General features: G+C 39.8%; 1 protein-coding gene across 1 annotated transcript in view; it reads right to left on the reverse strand.

The window, feature by feature from the left end:
• Window positions 1-19,790, reverse strand: part of RANBP9 (RAN binding protein 9) — a 37,803-nt gene extending 18,013 nt beyond the window's left edge. Inside the window, exons 1-3 of the mRNA XM_053959711.1 lie at window positions 19,070-19,790; window positions 10,680-10,791; window positions 335-387 (exon numbers count right to left, since the gene is read on the reverse strand). Of these exons, the coding sequence (XP_053815686.1) occupies window positions 335-387; window positions 10,680-10,791; window positions 19,070-19,532 (628 nt within the window). The 5' untranslated portion in view covers window positions 19,533-19,790. The remainder of the gene's footprint in view (window positions 1-334; window positions 388-10,679; window positions 10,792-19,069) is intronic.
• Window positions 19,791-20,334: the final 544 nt, after the last annotated feature.

Consider the following 20,334-nt stretch of genomic DNA (forward strand, 5'->3'; position numbering starts at 1 on the left):
TTTGAAAGAAAGTTTTTACCATAGCAGTTAATTTTTATTGCTAGAAATCCAGTGTACAGAGCATGGAAATCTATAGCTTTATTTTTATCAGGACACATGATGAAAATTTTAAACTGTATTTGTTTGCTAAAAAGTATCTGCATAATGTTAAAAATAACAGTAAGAGCTGACAGAAGTAGTACAGGAGTAAATGTACAGTAAAAGTTAAAACTTTTCAGCCGCAAGTGTTACATAACTCCAGTAACAGATACAACACAGAGGTGTCATGCTATACTCTATTGCTTACCAAAGCTGAAGCATATTTTAAAAAGCAATGTAAGTAACTGAAACATACCTGGTAGTCTGTTCATGTTCACACCCTGTGCCGAAAGCCCAATTCCCATGTAACTAAAAAATGAAAGAAGAAATGCATCCGTCTCTTACAAAAATACATATGTATGTGGAACATTGCCAAGAAACACTATGCTGACTAATCATCTACCAACTAAGCTACTGAGAGGTCATTTAATAGTGGCGTAAGAAGACAGGATTCCCAGTATATATGGTTTAATATGGACAGATCCTGTCGCCCAAGAAGGTAAGAACATCTTTCTTTTCTTTTTGGCATCCTGGGTTGTTGATGGAGAAGAATGGTATTAGCTAAAATGTTTAAAGCATGAACCAAGGAAGCCAAAGGTCATAGCTTATTTCCAAAGTAGGGGTACAGCCACACACATAGCAATTTCATAATCTTCAACATACCTAATGATGTTTTGCAGACAAACTGGAATGAATAATTTCATAAAATACATGCAACACTGCATTCCTTTAGCAGCAAAAGGCAACCTTGCACAGTACATATGAAAAAAATCACACTGAAATATTAAAGGCCTGGATTGTAGAGCAGAATGTTAACTTGAGAAATTTACCAGCGATGGCACTCAGCTGTTTCTAATCTGATGGCAAACTTTAAAGAGGGAAAAATATTTGTACTACACTAACCGGTAATCTGAAATACAGTCCAAAAGCCAGCTTTACAAAAAAGTGGTTTTAATAAAGTCAGTGTCGAGTAAAATTGTTAACAATTTAATAGCAAATTCTAGGAAGTTGAAATGAAGAATTTCCTCATCCCTAAACAACACTATTAGAAGTTAGCAAAATCAATTTTGCTTGTTTCTTAGGCAAAACTAATACCATTACCAAGACAACAGGAATACAAACAGACAAACAGCAAAATGAAGAACTAGGCTTTCACTATTGTGAAATAAAGCAACCCCCCTCCAACAATGAAAGCAAGCATCCAAAAATCACCTAAACCTACATTTACTTATTATCAAATAATTCAAAATATTTTTACACTAGTTCACATGCGTTAACAAGAATTTGCTATGCAATAATAAACTGAATGAAAACAAAATATTTACCTGTGGCAATCTGGAAAGTTTAAGTCAACAAACATGACCTTTGTATTCCTGTCTTATAAAATGAAATTTTTAAGCAACTATTCCACTTAGAAGTGCAGGTTAATCTGCTATTTAAAATGCTTCTGACACAGAATGAAACTGAGCAGAACATCTCAGAAGTGACATGCTTAATTGTGTATGGGGGTTTCTGCTTTTTCTGTGAATCACTTCCAACAGTTATGTTACCCAATTCTATGTTTGATACTTAAAAAAGCCCTCCTCTGATAATTTCTCATGTATAAATAATACCATCTTCCTCTCCTCCAAATATATCAGCATGAAATGGAACCTCAGAACCATATATAGCAGATATTACATTTAAAAATACTGATGAGCTGAAGCAAAGGGCAACAAACAAAAGGATCAGCCTTTGCTGCATTGCTGAATACATTACTGAGGCACCACTGCAGCAGCAGATTCAACAAAACAATTCTAAATGAAAAGCAACAAGTGGAAAGTACTCGATTTTGTCTTAAATAATAAAGGCAGGGTTGTTATTAGCATAGTCTAGGGTCTGACACATGAAGGATACTCATGTGAAGACTGAAAATCTCTTGTTCATTAAAGAAAGGATGTTTACTTTTAAAAACAATTTTAGATAACTTGAAATCCACTGACTGCAAAAAGCCTTTGAATGCACATCAGATTAAAAATGCAATCAAGGTTTTGTTTCAGTATTTTTATAGTAACAAGACTAAGGTTACACAAAAATTTAAAATATTAGATGGAGGATCATTGTCTAGGCAACATTTTGATATCACCACTGTCTTCTTCCTCAGATATCCCAACTTCCAACCCTCCTCAGTAACAGCTGTAAACACAGACAAACTGTATTTAATACAGCTGGGAACAAGGAATTTTTACCCACTGGTAGTGACTGGAAAGCACTAGGCACTAACACCATCTCAGGAAGAAGACGGATGTTAACAATATGTATTTTTCCCTGGGATTCACTTCCAACTACTCAAAATGTTAACACCATTGTGTGAAGGAGACTTGCTATTAATAAAAACCGAAGTTAGATAAAAACATTGCAACTAATTAATAAATTTACTATAGACATCTTTCACAAGACAAAAGGAATGTCTACAACTTATGGCTTGAAGTGAGCAAAATCAAAGGCTCACCATTAAACTAATTTATTATTGTTTATAGTTGAGAGGTAATCTCATGTTCAATTAGATTAGTATAATATAAATTGATGGGGAAAACAGTACCATGACAGGCTTTAAATGCTCTAAAAATTATTATCAGGAGTTGTATTGATGCCAAACTACTATATGAAACTTTCTTACCTTTTCCTCACACCTATAACCTTCACAGAGTGGAACTGACTTTTTTGTTTGTTTTTTTTAGGACACTTAACCCTTGTTCCAGTCAAGAGTCAGGGCTTGCAAAAAGACTTGCTTTAGTGGGAGGAAATACACAAACTGTCCTCCTGTTTGCTGTTTTAAGTTCATATTTCATGCATATCAGGATCAGAAGAAGAGTGGCAGAGCTACATATTTAAGTTTTCCTCCCTTAGTTTATGACAAAAATGATGGGCAGCACAACAAGCAGCCCAGGTGCAATGCAGGCCCAGAATGTTCTAAGTATGTTCATGATGCACTTCTTGCTGTCCTGTCACACTAATAGGTTTGGTCTAGGAGACCAAAGTGGACCTGTTCTTCCTGTCTGTAGCTGTGTCAGCCATTAAGAGCTGTCCTTGGAAAGTGGAGGTTTCAGCACCACTAAGCAGCACCCTCAGTCCCCTTCCAAAAATGGACCTGACACAGAGTGGCTTCAGAGACCAGAGGAGGGTGAACAATGGTGGTGTGGTTCTGATGCTGCCTCTCCTCAGTACCTGAGGACTGTCCCTCCACCCTAGCTCCCTACCCAGACACATCCCTGGCTGCTGCAGTGGGAAGATCATTTATCCAGGCAAATGGCACAAAGTGGCCTGGTGCCTGTTTTATTAAGCAGCCCATCTTTTTGCGCAATTTCAGTCCCACTGGCTGCTACTCATCACCTCATTAACATGCTCAACTCTTACAGGATCTCATAAAATAACGAACAAGCACTCATGGAACACATGAAATCAACCCATGAGAGTCTGAAATAAGAAGACTATAGCTGGAAAATAATTTAAAGTGCAGGCAAATTGGTATTAAGGACCAAGAAAACAAGTGTATTTTACAAACACTTGTTTTTTCACTTCAAATTGTATTTATTCTTGTTCCAGTCCAGTTCAATTAAGATATAGGTTACCATTTTAGTGTCTCAGCACATTTTCTAGTTTACATTTCGCAAGTCATATACAAACTTCAGGAACACCACAAAACTACAGAATTTAAAATTCACTGAAGATTCAGTTTTTTTACCACAAAGCAAAAGAGAAAATGTCAAAAAAAAAAAAAAAAGGCATTATGATAACTATTTTTTTTCCTGTAACACATACTGAAAAGCCTAGGCTTCTCTGCAGAGAAACATTTAAGAAGTAGAAAGCTCACAATAACTATTTTCTCCTCAAGCATCTTTCCAGTCAAAAAACCAAATGTACATTTTTGCTGGAGCCTAAAGTTTCTACTTGGATGCCTGAATAGACTAATTGTGAGAAATAAAAAGAGCCAGAGCCAAATAGAAGGAAAAAACAGCAGTAAGAGATGATACAGAACTGCAGATGCTAAAAGATCAAGAAATTAACAAAACCCAGAAAGAGACAGAACTCTGATTTTTATTTATAACTGTTCCATTCGATCTTGTAGCCACTAAGTTGAAGGTATATGGAAGATCTTTCAATATGAAAGCTGATAAAAAACAGAACTCAGAATAATTATATCCTATCCTGCTCACTCCATAAAGAGGAATCTCAAAAACTATACCCCTACTACAGAAATTTCACATGCTATCTGCTTAGAGTCAAATTCCTTCTGACTTCCATTGTGCCAACATATGCTACTGAAAACATTATAACCTGGGGGAACTGTTCCGTGATGCTTCAAAAAACAACTCTTTTGGTGTTGCAGAAAGTAAGTAATCAACATGGTACCTTATTCCCTACATGGTATCCATTTAAAGGAAGCAACTTCAACCATACAGCATTACAAACCTAAGTTACCATCCTATCTGTAGGGAACCTTAGACAAAACACTAACAGATATCTTCAGCCATAAATAAGGCAACTGAAAACACCCTAATGTTTCAAATGCATTGATTATTAAGAGAAGTAGAAGTAACACTGAAAAAAGAATATAAGCTATATAACAGGTATAGTTTATTTTATCATTATGTTTGTATCTCGGAAAGAGGACAAGGAGAAAAAAATGCATCATCTGTAGGAATTTAAAGACTCAATGAACTTCTACAGGGCCCTTGCAACTGACTTCCAATGACATAAAAGGTTTGAATGTTCTCCCATAGTTTTCTACACTGCCTTCGCTGACACTATGAGGCCAGAAATAAGGCACATTAAAAAGGTACCTACATTTTTCTTCAATATACTTACTCAGCATTAAAATTTTGTAGAAATGTGCTAATTCAAGTCCCTTATTGTCTGCACGATCACAATAAGAAATGAGATGTTAATCTATTTAAATGTTTCAAAATATGCCATAGACAGTCTGAGTCTTTAATTTCAAATTGAAAACAAGTTTAATTTTACGGAGTATTTCCAAGGAAACAGTATTTTGAACATGATAAACCCAGGTTTCAGACTAATGCAGTTCTGCATAGAGAGGAAAAACCAAAAATATATCAGGCAGTCATTTTGTATAGTGCTCGAAACTGTTACTCCTGTAGCATTTTGCTTGTGATTGCTCTAATGTTCCTAGAAGGATTCTCATTTACTGACGTCCCTCTCACTTTGAGGTTTCACCATTTCATCTTGTGACACTTGTCCCCAAGGACAAGAGCCTTTTTGGGGACCATACTGTCAGAAAAGAACAGCTGCAAAAAAAAGAATATAATGTAAATGTGGGCTACAGTAAAGCTATCATCTATACACTGTATTTATGTGAATGAACTTGAGAAGAAAGAAGTAAAAGATTTTTCAAGAAGATCAAGAAATTAAATATATTCTCTCAACTCTCTTTGTAAATTACAATTTTCAATTTCTACCATACACCATCAAAGAAAGAAAACTTGTCACACTTCCAATATTTCTGAACAGGTAAACACAAACCTCAAACAGTCTTATTATAAATTTAGTTAAATGTTCACTTCTGTCAATGTCTGGTCTCATACACTCAGGTAAAAAATGAATTACTGCTATAGTTTAAGAAAAGATACACTTGCTGATTCATGACCTGCTCTCTTCTTGCAGCTGCTACAATTCAAATGAAGACACTAATGAAAGAAGGATACTTCAGACCTTATCAGGTTCTACCTTATACACAAGTACTCTGCTAATGATGCTGCAAGGCCTACTTATATGTAAATAGAGACTGAGTGAAGTTTTGCATATTGTTTTAACAAATGCCTGTTCTTGTCTGAAGACATATTAAAACTATAAAAATTGCTCTTAGGACTGCACAAAATTTTCAGAATACATTAGAATGGGTATACTAGATGCTAAAGGAAAAGCCAACTTACTGCAACACAAACAACTTGTAATAAAAAAGTATAGTTTGTGTTTGAAGAGCTACACATACGTCCTCTAGAAGACAACAAAGCATTTATGACTCACTCTAAAACAGTTCAGGCTTCACCACAGACATAGGTGTCATGAACACTCAAACTTAATTTTCATGGTATTTTTGTTTTGGATAGTTTTTCCTTTTTTACTTCACCACCTACTTCATCACATACACAACACATACTACACAAGACAACTACCAAAACAACAGATGACTGATTGTATATCCCGTGTTAAAAACCAGCCATAGTGTAGCAAGTGTTTAAAGCCTTATTAACACTGCTTTACCAAAAACATACTGATTATTTGCATGAATTGCTGTACCAACATTTTATTTTAGTGCACTGCATTTATCAGAACTTACACATAGTGCTATAAAGCCTGGCCATGAAGATCTGCATCAGCACCACCACACCACAGACTAAACAACCCTTCTCACAGAAGTGTAAACTCAGTGCTATCTGCTAAAAGGATACAGCCTTTCTAAACTTACTTTTCATTAATTCTTCTGGATGGCTCACCACTTCCAATCCTTGTTTTCATTCTTCTTTAAAAAAAAAAAAAATAGGCAGTGTTCCAGGCCAGGTTGCATGGAGTGCTGAATAACCTGGTCTAGTGGCAGGTGTCCCTGCCCTTGGCGGTGGGGCTGGAATGGGATAGTCCCTTCCAACCCAAACTATTCTGTGATTCCATGATTCTGCATTTTAAGCATACATCTTCCTCAGCTGTTCTAAAAGCACTGAAGACTGTCTAGAAGTACATGGTAATACTATCATTTGCCCATTCTTATTAGATGTATTTTCAAATCAATAAATAAGAATGGACAGAAATTCAAGACATGAAGGATAAAAGTATTCTTCCCAGAAGTTCATTTTCCCTGGGAAAGAAACAGGTCTCTCCTGCTGAAATATTTAAAAAGCCAAAAGGCTGTATTTTAACTAAATATAATGGGTACAAGCTAGTACCATGACTGAAAGTAGCATTCCCAGTCCCTTTATTTAAGATTCTGATTTCCGCTCCTAGTTTCACCCTCTCTTGCTGTCATAGCTACTCATGAAACGACATAAACAGCCATACTGGGGAACAAAACTGAATGAAAATCAACTCACTCTGGAGGTCAGCTTCTCGAAAATCAGTTATCCAATCAGGTTTACCATGGAGCTGACACAAACAGTCACAAAGTGGGAAAAGGGACATCAACTCTGAGTGTTCAGAGACTGCTCCTTCTCATGGCCAATTTTTTAAACTCATTATTAAGTTAAGTGGACATTTCAACAGAGATGCAGACATAACTTACTATTAGTTAATAGTCCCCTTCCTACCACACTTTCTAATCATCACCTTGGTACTGTTCCCCATACACCCATTACCCTTCTACTGTTACTGTCTCCAATTGCTCACGTAACTGTCCACAATGTTCCATGTGAGCCAAACACAGCAAAGCCAAAGAGAGTATAAGAGGAGAGAATATATAAAAATAGAAGCCCTCAGGCTACAAAAGACAACATGAAACTAAGAAAGAAAACTGAAAAAATAAAGAACAACAGGAAATATTTACAAAGCAATATGACAACTGGTTAGAACTTCCAGCAAGAATTTAAAAATATCTAGGGTAATTATTTCATGTATCTGTACTGTAGCAGCACATTAGGACTCCTTGTGTCAAACACTCTACAAATACCAGACAAATACAAAGACAGATTTTCTTTGAATGATATTTCAACCTTACTACTTTTACTAAACTTAATTCTCACTTCCCTTTTTCTCATCCAGTACCATCAGTTACTGGCCCTATCACACCACGTGGAAATATCAAAAAGCAACTTTGCTGTTCATCTACTCTGCAACACCAATTCACATATCCAGTTCTTCCTTCCTAGTAAATCTGGTTTTTTCACACTTCCTTCAGTGTGTTCATAATGTTATCAAAGTTGGTCACAAACTTCTGCAAAATTAACATATTACACACCTTTAAATTCCTACTCAAGCCAGTTACTCCCTAGATAAGCTAAAGAATTTAATGACCTAGGTCATTAGAGTGACAAAACCAATGCTGTGCTCAAACACAGCCACAAGAAGCCATGCTATATCCACACCCTAAACAAAAAAGAGCTGTGCTTCTTCAAAGAATAATTTTTGCCCTGCTACTTTCAGATATGCAAGATCAGATTCCAGGAGCATCATCTTCCAGTGCTACAGTAGCATGAAAAACTGATCTCCTACAGCAGGTTTTTAGTAAAGGGTTTTTGATTATTTCAGGCAAGTCACACTAAGTACAGCACACAAGCAAGAATGCTGTTGGACATACTCCTGTAATATAGTATATGGACTAAATACTTTAAGCTAAGTTTATTTAAAAAAATAAATAGAAGTACTAAAGGCTACTACCAAAGGGAATTCCAAACAAACACCACTAAATTACCCATGGACATTTATGAAAGTTGGAAGCTGTACTTCAGCTTACAGATAGATATCTCTGTTGCATCGCGTAGTCCAGGATTTACTTTAAACAGTACTGTAAAACACAGCTCTACTGCTTCCACAGCTAGACTAACACCTTGAAAACACTTGATTTTACAAGTAAGGCATTTTACCTAATTGACCCAATTAGTTACATGCTGGTCTTCTACAGACGTGGTCCTCCTGAACTCTGTCCCCATTACCAGATGACAAAAAGAAAAAAAATGGCACAAATGTACCTGGAGCAAGTCAGGTGAAACACAACAGGCAGTGATAAGGAACTAATAAATCCAAACCATCAGAAATTGGTTTCTATAGTCCTATTTCTCTGCATTAAATTCCCCAGTTTACTTATTATGGAAAAAATTTATTAGTATTAGAATGCAAGGTAACACTGAACTGTAAGAGATTCATCCTGCATCTCATTAAAGACCTCCTGGACCTGAGAACAAGGTCTAGAGATAAACATTTAACATCCAGTGAGGTGCCACATGTTGACTCCTGGTCTTTATCAGCCAAGCTACATTTGGCTTTAGCTGTGTGTACAGTATTTCCCATACCATACTATCTTACACAATTAAAAAAATTAACATCTCAGCTCATTATGCAGCTATTCTTTCACAAAGTGACACTAAATGAAGGTCACAAGGCTGAAGCAAGGATGAGGCAGTAATAACTAAAAAAAAGTAACCCTCTGGCAATCTCAGCAGGCAACTTTGCAAGTCATAGCTATGTACATCTCACATTTAAATACAAAACCTTGAACAACTTTATTCAGTGATGTTTTCCCACTTTTGCAGGATTGCCTTGAGTGGTCTACTGAATTTGAAATTACTAAAATCCAACACAAAATATCTAAGGTGAACTGTTAGAGGAGCTATGTAAAATGACATACCCACATATGTGGACACTTTTTGAAATCCATCACTTCAAAAAAGCTACCTTCCAAACGAAGTAGGCAGAATTCTCTTTCAAGAAGAGACACACCACTAGCAAGTCACAGTAAGAACCTCTCCTTAACCCACAGCAGCAGGATAACTTTTTTAAAAAAGATTTTCATAGCAAAGAACTCTCCCAGAGATTACTTTTGAGAACAGAAATAACAACAAACACATAAATTCTCCTACAAAGCTGCAGCACTACTGAGAGGCTGTTCTTTCAAAATATCACTATGCGATACTGGAAGAAAAATAAAGAAGTTTGAATACTGTTTCTGACTTACAGAAGGCTTACAGGACTCTGGGAAAATGAAAGAAACAAGACAAAGAAAAGACAAAGGCACTGAATTTCATCCATAGTTCTTTTCTCTCAATATTTATTTTCACAACAGGGCATAAGCACCTGCAATGTGCTTGTACAGTACCTAGAACAGGGACAGCCAGTCCTGACTAGAACCTTGAAGCAGAACCAGAGAATGTACTACAGCACATTAGAAAACAGTCCTACAGTGTATCAGAATTAACACACATCCTCCACCAAAAGCAGTGAAAGATGAAAAGGAATTAAAGTGCTTTATCAAAGATTTTATTAGCACTTCAAGACTTTCCCAGGTGAGATTCTATCTGCCTCAGCAGACTTAAAAGCATGTTGAAGCACACTTGTGCTTCAACAGATTCATAATTCGGATGGATTATGGGAAGCAGCAGCTTCTTACTCATCAATTCTTGTTCTTTCTATAGGGTGACAAATTCCCAGGCACTTATTCAGAATATTCCCCTTTATTCTTATTACTGTTCACCAACAAGTAGCCTTAAGAATAACTTTCTGTTTCAAAACTGGTATGACATCCATGAAAAGACCACACTGAGGAAATAAGTTGGTCTGCTACACACCCTAAAAATTACATAAAAGTCTGTAAATCCATATAGCCAAGATCCAACACTTTTAAAGGTAACAGCAGGGTCAAATTGATCATTCAAGCCCTAACTTCTTTGTCAAGAAAAAATGAGATGATGTTTTGGTGTTTATTGTGTACACTAATTTGTGGACAACAAATACCACAATCAACTCTCTTGAAAGAATCAAATATAAGAGTGTAACTTCTCAAGATTAAGGAATCAAAATGGTAAAATATAAGTTTTGATACCAAAGACATCTGTTAACTGAAAGATGATGTGAGGCAGTATTTCAAGAAATTTCATTAATTCACAATGCACTCTGCTTACCCATCTCTTCCCTTACTGACGATTTTAACTTCAAAATAGTATATGCCACAGGCTGCAGGTATAGGATGTGTAGCTCGAACTGAAGCAGCATCTTTTGGAGTTTTTCCATGACCTAAAAAACAAGAGCATTCAGAACACACAAAAAACGTATTTTAGTAACTGCAGAAGGTGACTCAAAGCTATGCATGCCAACTATTCAAAACAAAAGGTTTACGCACTGAGCAAACAGCATACAATATTCTAATCAACCTGATTTTTATGCTAAGAGTATTTTGTTTCAAATGCTGTAAGCACCTGTATTGCAACCAAGGATGCTAAAAGAAGTCCTGGATATAGTAATCCAATTAGGTCCTACAATTATTTGAAAGGAAACCAGGAAAAAGTTTCACCATTCTGAGTAACACAATTGACAAAAGGCCACCTGTGTTTGAAAGAACTGTATGATTTCTCAAATGCACAGGGCTTACTCATTTTTATAGACTGAAACATGACACAAGAGAGTTTCATCTAATGCTTAGTACTTCTGAATCTACAAGTTACTGAAGATGCTTCAATTCTAACATCCTCCAGAATAAACATCAGTCATTATACAGAAAATGCTACTCACAATTAATTTCCATGTTCCAAATGTCGTTTCAGGACAGCATTAAGCCTTATAGACTGCAACTGAGCTCATGCAGCTCCTAGTCCTTTTTCTTATTAGGCTGACTATACATTAGCTCTGCCACAATAATGCCTGATTTCAGCTCTTCTCAGGATTTTCAACCTAAACCCAAGAGCCACTTGCATTCTACTAACACCAACCTTCTGAATGTGTCATCTTCTTCACAGCCCTTTACAAAAGGAACCTGGAAGCAAGCTTTTGACCAGACGACTTGTTTTAGCAACAACCTGCTCAAGCAAGCACAGTGTCTCCCAAGTACACCCAAACTCGCAACTTTTGTGTGACAGTCATGCATGGGGCCACTGGACAGTTTAAAAAAAAATTAACAAACAAGATGGAAAGTATATTGGATCATGGCAAGAGGTAAGGTAATTCAGTAAGATGGAAACCAGGAAGAGGCTGTCACTGCCATAAGAATAATTCACACAGATCCCATGCCTACTCTTGAAGTGGATCTGTAGCATGATGAAAGTTGCCTGTTTCGAGTGTGCTGTACAAATCACTTGTGCTGCAGCACTCCAGCTGTCATTTCCAGTCCAGACAGGGAGGTTTACTGCACCTGCACAGTAATTGATCTGCATATGCAGAAGTCCCACAACCAAACACACTTCTTCCAGGGGCATTAACACTGGCATTACTGCTCAGGCTCAAATTAATCATGCCTCAGGTGCAGCAAGTCAGGTCATACAGCAAAGAAACTGCAGAAGAATGACAGCCTAGGCAGGCAGAAAAAACAGTACAAAACCTCTAAGGGCAGAGGGTCAGGGATTGACCTGTACAAAACCTGTGAGCACAGTGCTCCCTTGTGCAAATATTCATAGAACTGTCAGTGCTTATGAGCCTGCAGAGCCAGCACCCACCAGCTCCTAACCAATGGCACGTGTTCAGTCAGGGGGAACTCTCACCAAGGCTGCACTAGCAACCAAAACCTTTCTAGCACACCACAAATTCTTCACCCACTGACATTAGGTTTAAACTACCATGTTTTCTCTGATGTTAAGGACTCACTACTTAAACACAAGTGGCCAACCACCTTACTTTTCCAAGTGCAAATCCATTGCTCACTTCAGTGTGTTGCCAATACTACTAAACATTTTGTGCAGAGATCCTTCGATCACCTCACAGATTTGACAATGTTAAGTTTGCTGCCTACATTCTGCATGTTGATTTCTGCACGTTGATGTGATGTAGCACATGAGGAAAAACCAGTAATTTACTCCTCCATACATAATATGTTTTATTGTTCGCTACTTTTAAGTTATTTCCTCAGGCTGTGACAACCAGTATAACTACCAAGTACATAATCTTAGTTAGAGCTTCCATGAGTTTGCTTGGTTTTCAAATGCTGGCAGATCACTATTTAGCTATTACAGATTACCACACCTAAGTATGTAGAAATCCTTCAGCTAAAAGGGCAGAACACTGAATTCCTAAGACATCCCTTCAGTTCAAAGAAGTCAGAATAAACAATGCACTGGAGGAACAAAAAATACTTTCTTTAAAAATGTCTTTAGATTTTTACTTTAAAATAGACTGCAAAGAAGTTCCCTTGGTTACTCTATGCACTTGACAATCTGTGTAGTTTCAGTCTGAGTCATTCTCCTTATTTGGGAAAGTCTTCCACATAGAAAAGACTAAAGCAGTAGGAACCAGCCAAATATTATTGAAAATGTGAATGTATTACCCAGCAAACTTAGCTTTGTGAAATCACAATCTAAATGTTTGGCAACAATACCTATTTAAGGTATTCTTAACACCTCTTCTGAAACTCCCCTTCTCCCATCTCCTCCCCAATCCAGGCATTTATTTGCAAGGACATACCAGGAACCAGATTGATTAGTTGATCAGGGTTTAAGAAACCTACCAGATTTTTTTAAGCAGCAGATCAGTTCCTTGATCCAGTTCACAACACAGCCATACACAGCTGTCACACTGCAAATAAGAGGTCAACAGAGGAGCAGAAGTAACAGGATAGCTTACCAGTATTGCCAAACGCCTCATGTGGTGAAGCAACATGCTTGGGGAAGTCAGTGCCCAAAACTACTTTCATCCCATTAAAACAGAAGACACCCTAAATTTAGAACTGCTGTTCTTTTAATGTAATCTCCTATGAATCCCATTTTACTGCTTGAGCATACTGCTTTTATTTGTACTTACAAACAATTAATATGTATAGCAGAAGGCTAAACATCATCCAGTTAACTACTTTCCAATATTCCAAGTATCTCTACACTGTCTAAACATGGTAGTTAAGTCTTTCAGTACCACCAGGCTACACTGAATTATGCGTGGTCATGAGATCCTAGTTTATCAGCCTGCTTTAAAACAAGAAAGAAGGTCTTAACAGTTAGGTGAACTGCAAAACTTCTTACCAGAGGATACTATGTTAGATGTTAGTGTTTAAGAGAACACTGGGTAAGCTTCTAGAACTGCAGTTAACTGAGACACTGCCTTGAGTTCAGAATGTCCTTCAGCTTAAAATGGCTGGAAGCTGAGAGGGGAAACAGACATATAACCCTTTATGCCAAACATGTTTTTAGATTTTTTTCTCAGGCACTTGCAACGACCACCATCACCGATGGGACTCTTAGGCTAAGTGGCCCATTAATTTGATGTCTTCTACTGCTGCCACATTCTTTGGTAACCTGAATCCTCACTTCCTTGCTTGTGAATAAAAAAGAACTTCCGACACCCAACTCTGAACTTCTGAATTGGAGGTTCCAAACACCTCAACTAGATCACACAAACACTGCCCAATGTTTCCTCAAAACAGATCCCTTCCACAATCACGAGCTATAGGTTGAGTATTTAAAAGAACACTTTTGAAGTATGTAGTATTTAACACTAAGAATTTTCAGCATTAAAAACTCTGCAAACAGATGCACAGGGGGCAGAGAAGGGAAAACAGGTCTGTGAATCTTGAACTTAACACTGTAAACCAGATCATAGGTAAGTTCAATTATTAGAACTGTTTTCACTTGGGCTTTCATTAGAAGTGTTTGACAACCATGAGGTGACCATGCTTTATTTCATTTTTTAAGCACTCACACAAATGATTTTTAGTAAGTAGTATCACTACTACTTAAGCAAAATTACAGTGAAATTAATCTAAATTTAAATTCTATCTACTTGAAAAAAAGCTAACTCAGATATAAACATATTCGGAGAAGCCATCTCTGCTTTCAAAAAATAATCTTTGAACGTAAATCTAAGTTTATAATGCATACACACCAAACAGTCCAAAAGAAATCTGTGGGAGCACCTACCTAGACAAAAGTAAGTGTGTTTATCAGTTTAAATCCTTAAATGAAGTTTACATAAGCTGAACTGCAGTTATTTCTAACAGGTGGTTCAATAACTTGCTCACACTGCCAAAAATAAAATAATAAATGCCTAATCTTCTGTTGTATTCATCAGGCAAGTTTCACTGAGACAAGAATGGAACAGGCTGCCCAGGGAAGTGATTGAATCACCACCCCTGGAGGTATTTACAAAACCTGTAGATGTGGCACTTGGGGACACAGTTTAGTCGAGGACTCAGCATTACTGAGTTTGTGGCTGGACTGAGTGCTCCTAGAGCTCTTTTGCAAACTAAATGATTCTATAATTCTAAGAAAGAAAACAAATCAAAAGACACAAATTACTAATTTTACTTTAACTTCTTCCTGAGTTTAAAAAAAAGCAAGACAGAGCAACAAAGCGGTCCAAAAGAGGCAAACTGTACTGAATGTACCCTGAGCATTTTATGCCAGAAAAATCAACACCATTCTTGTAACACTGAGTGACAACACAGAACTCTTAGTTTAGAATCCTCTTCGTTTTTCAACAGGAAATGGAATGCATAGTTTGCACTGAAAAATAGTTTTTTTTTTTTTTTTGTTTTGCACTACAGACAGTTCAAAGGCAACTGCACTGTAAATAAATGTCTGGCTAAGATTCCCTGGCCTGTGATACATTAGAAAACGTCCATGCAATGGCAGCTTACTCAATATTGCATAACTTTCTTCAGCTTTTTTGGACAATTGTCACAAGACTAATTTAAGTGAAGTTTCTATAGGAGTTTCCATGATTTCAACACCAATTATTTTGTCTGCTTACCTAATTCTGTATATAGTTTCTTCCTTGGTTACAAATTTGCACTGAGTCTGTTTTTATCTCCTTACACTACATAGTATAAATCACTACCTGCTGGAAACCTAACTTGTCTGTCTAGCGGACCTTTCATATCACACCATTTATGAATTCCCTATTTTTCAACAGGATCCATGTGTCAATTCTGAATATTTTAGAAATATGTAGGAATATTTTAAAGACGTCTTACCTTACAAGCTACATAATTTTGTGCAGTAATGCATGCTTTATGTGCAGCATGACCTTACGCTTTCTTTACCGTTTACCTACAGCTCAGAGCTGTAAGAATTATAATTAAGTGAAATTACAATATTTTTCCTGCTTTTTCCTGTCTCCCTTACAAAGATACACTGCAAAGAACATGTAGTAAGACAGTGTTAGCTTTCTATCAGTTTGCACAGCTCACTGGCAGCAACACAAAAATGTATGTCTGTCCATATGAAAAACATTTTGAAAAACAAAAATACTCTAGGTATAGTCTTTCAAATATTTACAGTATCACTGATGCCATTGTCTATGCATTTCGTATCAAGATTTTAACAAAGCTACCTAATCTGCTAAACAAAACCACCACCCCATTTAAGTTTTCCTTTCCAAGTAACGCTATGATTCTGAGAGCACAAAAAAGCACTGACTTTTGGGTTTTGTTGACCTTAACAAAATTTGAAGAGCTTTTATCCTGATACTAGACTATATTCCTTTTTTTTTAAACCTCCACCACTAGATCAATGCCTGGTTTTGTTCCAGTTTTTGTTTTTAAGCACTCTGTAGGACGCTTGCAAAAAATCTTCAGGTCCAGAAATGCAGTACACAAAACATCCCAGCTGCAATGGGTAGAAAGAGACATCTGCACTTCATGTTTCCATACAACTTGTCCATTGGTAAGCATGAAAATGAAAGGAATCTTCAGACATTACATCAAGAGGACTATCATTCATCTCGCAAACCAATGAAACAAAAATATCCCTGCTTGCAATACATCAGCACATTAAAATTATGAAGGCAACTATATGAAAAATAACTTTTAAAGCTTTTGCACTGATTGTTCTTCTCCACCAAGTTTTCCAGTAGCCCAAGCACATCCAAGGTGAAGGCAAAGCATGGTGTTAACACTTTCTGCCTCTTATCAGTCACAGAACAGAAGGAAATTACTCCAGAAAAACAGTTCTATAGCCAGAAATCTACAGAGACAGAAGAGAAAATTTAAGCGCACAGGGCACCTATACTACAGTAATAGAAAATAGTAGGAATTGCTTTAGGTTACTGGCTTGAGTATTTTCATCAAGAATACAACAGTTCTTTATCCCTGCTCAATATATAATTCATATTTCCTTTCAACAAAAGCATCCAGTGTTCTTCCACTAATACTTAGGTAATTTCAGAGGCACTGAAAGCGCCAATATTAGAAAAGAAGAAGCTGTGAGCACGTTCTTTTGAAAACTGATTTGTAGAAACACTATTTCACAGTCCTAAGCACATTCTTACTTGCCATCTTCCCTTACTCTCTTCATTGAACCTCCTCATTTTCTCCCCTTTTATTGTATTCTTAGGGCTGAAGGATCCAGAAGAGAGAAAAGGCAGGAGATGTTTAGCATGTTTGCCCCCTGGTTCTCAGGTAGAAATACTCAGATACCATTCACTTCTTAGCCCAGTTAGCAACTCCAGGTGAGATGCTGATAACATAAACATGGAGTTGCCCTAACAGCCACCTTCATTAAATTACCCCAAAGAAAAGATGGGCCACTTAGGAAGCTATTTACTTCCACCTGCACTTAGGAAAAAGAAAAGCAGAGACATGCTATATTGGCACCTTTCCTTTTCAGAGTCCTTTGGGTTAACCTAGGAACTCATCAACCTTCAGCACTTACCATTATTGAAGAGCTAGAGTAAAGGTATTTCATTGTTATAACCGACTAACTGTGCTTCATGACTTCTGTAATTTCTTTGAGGTAATGATTTTCCTTAACACCATGGCAAAGGAGGTAAGTGAGGAAAAACAGGGATAGTACAAGGAAAGCTTGAAAATATACTTCTGCAATAATACTGAGAGATCAGAGAGGTCAGACCTCTAAATTCTAGCTGATGAGAAAAAGAAGTTGGCCAAAGCAAAACAAACCAGCAAGAAGGAGTTGATAGTCACTAAGCTATGATCATCATAGAAGAAAAAAACACCAAAACCAAACAAACCACCGCCACTAAGCACCAGAAAACACAAAATGTTTCTAAAAATACAAGGTCATAAAACACTGAACAAAAGCCACGAAATTCAGAGTTGAGTATTAAATTACACATCCTTAAATCACTCGGGGCCTCCAGAAACCTGCTTTGTAGTCATCAAGCTCCTTTATTATCTTTGTACAGTGCATTAAACTTAGCATTTTTAACAGAGTATTTTGTGTGTAATAATAAAACCTCTCTATTTAAAAAAAAAGTCTCCGAGAGTACATTTAATCCTTTCATGGCAGCCAAATACTGCCATGTGTTTCTGTTGCCGTTTTCCTCCTCCGATTAAACAGTAACATGTTTATCAAGATTTCCCTTGAATTTCTCCACTGCAAACTCTGAGAAAGGGTAATTGCATGGCTGTTTTTTTCCCCTCCCACTTTGTTCATTTGACTACAGACTGACAAAAGATCCAGTTCTTCACAGCCAACTCAGAAGTGGCTTTGAATCCACAACACTTCTACTTCAGGACTTTAGGCCTAGAACACCAGATGTGTCTGTGTTTTTTCAGGTCAGAGTGTAGGCTTATGTTTCCAGGTTTTATGACATTTCATAACAATCAACACAAGTTTTTCTTCTAATGACTCTCACTGATGTTATTTTTTTAATACAAAAGCATACTGATTTTTACCCTTTATTTGAAAATGTGTAACTTTAACTGTGAAACTGTGAAAGAAAGTTTTAGTCACCTTTATTAATGTAAGTCCTATTGTCGTTCCTCCCCTCAAATCACTCTGTGCAATAGTTAGGCAAGACTATTACCAGTGACTTTAAAGTAATTTTTTTCACAGTTTAAAAATAAACCGTGTTTTTCTCAGTGCTTTCCCCTCCCGTCATTTCCGTGTTCAATAGCTTAACGCTTGCTGCTCTTAACTCCATTTAACCCTTGCTTTTCTCGAGAGGGAAAAAAAAAAAAAAAAAAAGCAGCCACTTCTTTTTCTCGCTCATTACCATAAACAGGACACGTCATGCCGAGCGTCCTTTATTCTCCTGCCTCCGACCCAAACGTTCCGGCGATACCTGAATCCACGGAGGAAGTCTCGGAGTTTACATAATGCCCACTCCAGAAGCATACGGAGGCGGGGGCGGCCCCTTGTGTCCCCCCCGCCTTTCCCCGCACGGCGCCAGAAACGAGGGGGGAGGGGAAAAGAGAAAAAAATAAACCTGAAATAAGGGAAAACAAGCCCCTTATCTCCACGCTGCGGGGGGAAATTTAGGGGATCGGAAAATAGGGAAGAAGGAGGGAGAGGAGCGTGTGTTATTTCCTGTTATTGTTACTCCTGTACCCACTGCTCGACGGAGGGGTCGGGCAGCCCCCAGCCCCGGGGGGGGGACAGGGGGTGTCGCGGCGGCCCGGGCCGCCCCTCCTCACCTTTGTAGTGCACCCGCAGGTTGTTCTGCGAGAGGCCGATGTAACTGAATTTGTCCTTCGGGCTCCAGGAGCGGGGCAGCGGCGTCTCCTGCTCGTCCACGGCCGGGTAGAGCCTCTTCAGCCGCCGCTTCAGCTCCTTCTCCTGTTCGTTCAGGGCCGGGTCTCCGTGCGGGAAGGGCGCCGGGGCGCTGGTGCCGCTCCCCGCCGGCAGGCCCAGCGCGGCGCCGGCACCGCCGCCCCCCGCGGCCGCGGGCCCGCTGCCGCCGGCCGTGGCGGCGGCGGGTGGCGGCGGCGCCGCGGTGGCCGGAGGCGGCGGTGGCGGGTGGAGCAAGAGCGCGGCGGCCGGAGCGGGGCCGGGGCTCGCGGCGGCGGAGGGGATCCCCGGCGCCGGCGGGGGAACGGCGGCCGCCAAGGAAAGCTGTGGGGACGGCGGCTGTTGTTGCTGCTGCTGTTGCCCGGACATCCCGGCTCCGGCCTCCTCCTGCTCCTCCGCCGCCACCTCCCGCGGCGGTCGCGACTGTCACCGGACGGGCCCGGGGGCGGAGCGACGGGCAGGCCCGGGGCCGTGCGGAGCGCGGGTCACCCCCACAACCGGAGCGTCTCAGAAGAAGACGGGGGGCGGGGTGGGGGAGGGTTGGCGATGACGGCGGCCGGTGGAGGTGCCCGATGGGAGCGAGGGGCGTCGCGGGGCGCGGCGGGGCCGGGGGCGAGGCGGGCAGAGCGGCGGCGGCAGCGCCGGGCGGAAGCGGGAGGCGGGCGGGGAGCGGGCGCCGCGGCGGCGGGGCTGGCTCGGCCCCCGGCCCCTCCTCTGGTCGGGGGCGCGCCCAGCGCGCACACGTTCCGCCCGGCCTCCGGCGCGCTCCCGCCGCCGCGCGCCCCCGCGTCAGCTGAGTCCGCGGCCCCGCCCCGCCTCCTCCCCGCGCTCGCGGCGGGGCGGGGCCTCCGCCCCTCGCCGGGCGCGAGGCGCGGAGGGAGGGGAGGCGGGAGAGGGGTAATGGCAGGAGAGTTGGACTGGCGGCACCGACAAGGCTCCTTGGATCTGGTGCTGGAGCGATCCGTACGGTCCAAAGCTGTTGTGGGGCATGACCCGGACCTGTCGCGAGCTTTTCTCCAGGGGGGAAGTCTGAGCGACCCCCCCGAGGGTAGTGGGGAAAGGGACACTGACCCTGAGGGGCTTACTGAAGGGTGTTGCTGCCGAAGGACAGCCAAATGGTGACTGTCCCCTAGTTACAAAATTATCATGGAATCAGAATACGCCACTGGAG

The sequence above is a fragment of the Vidua chalybeata genome, chromosome 1 (genome assembly GCF_026979565.1).
Source record: "Vidua chalybeata isolate OUT-0048 chromosome 1, bVidCha1 merged haplotype, whole genome shotgun sequence".
Taxonomy (NCBI): domain Eukaryota; kingdom Metazoa; phylum Chordata; class Aves; order Passeriformes; family Viduidae; genus Vidua; species Vidua chalybeata.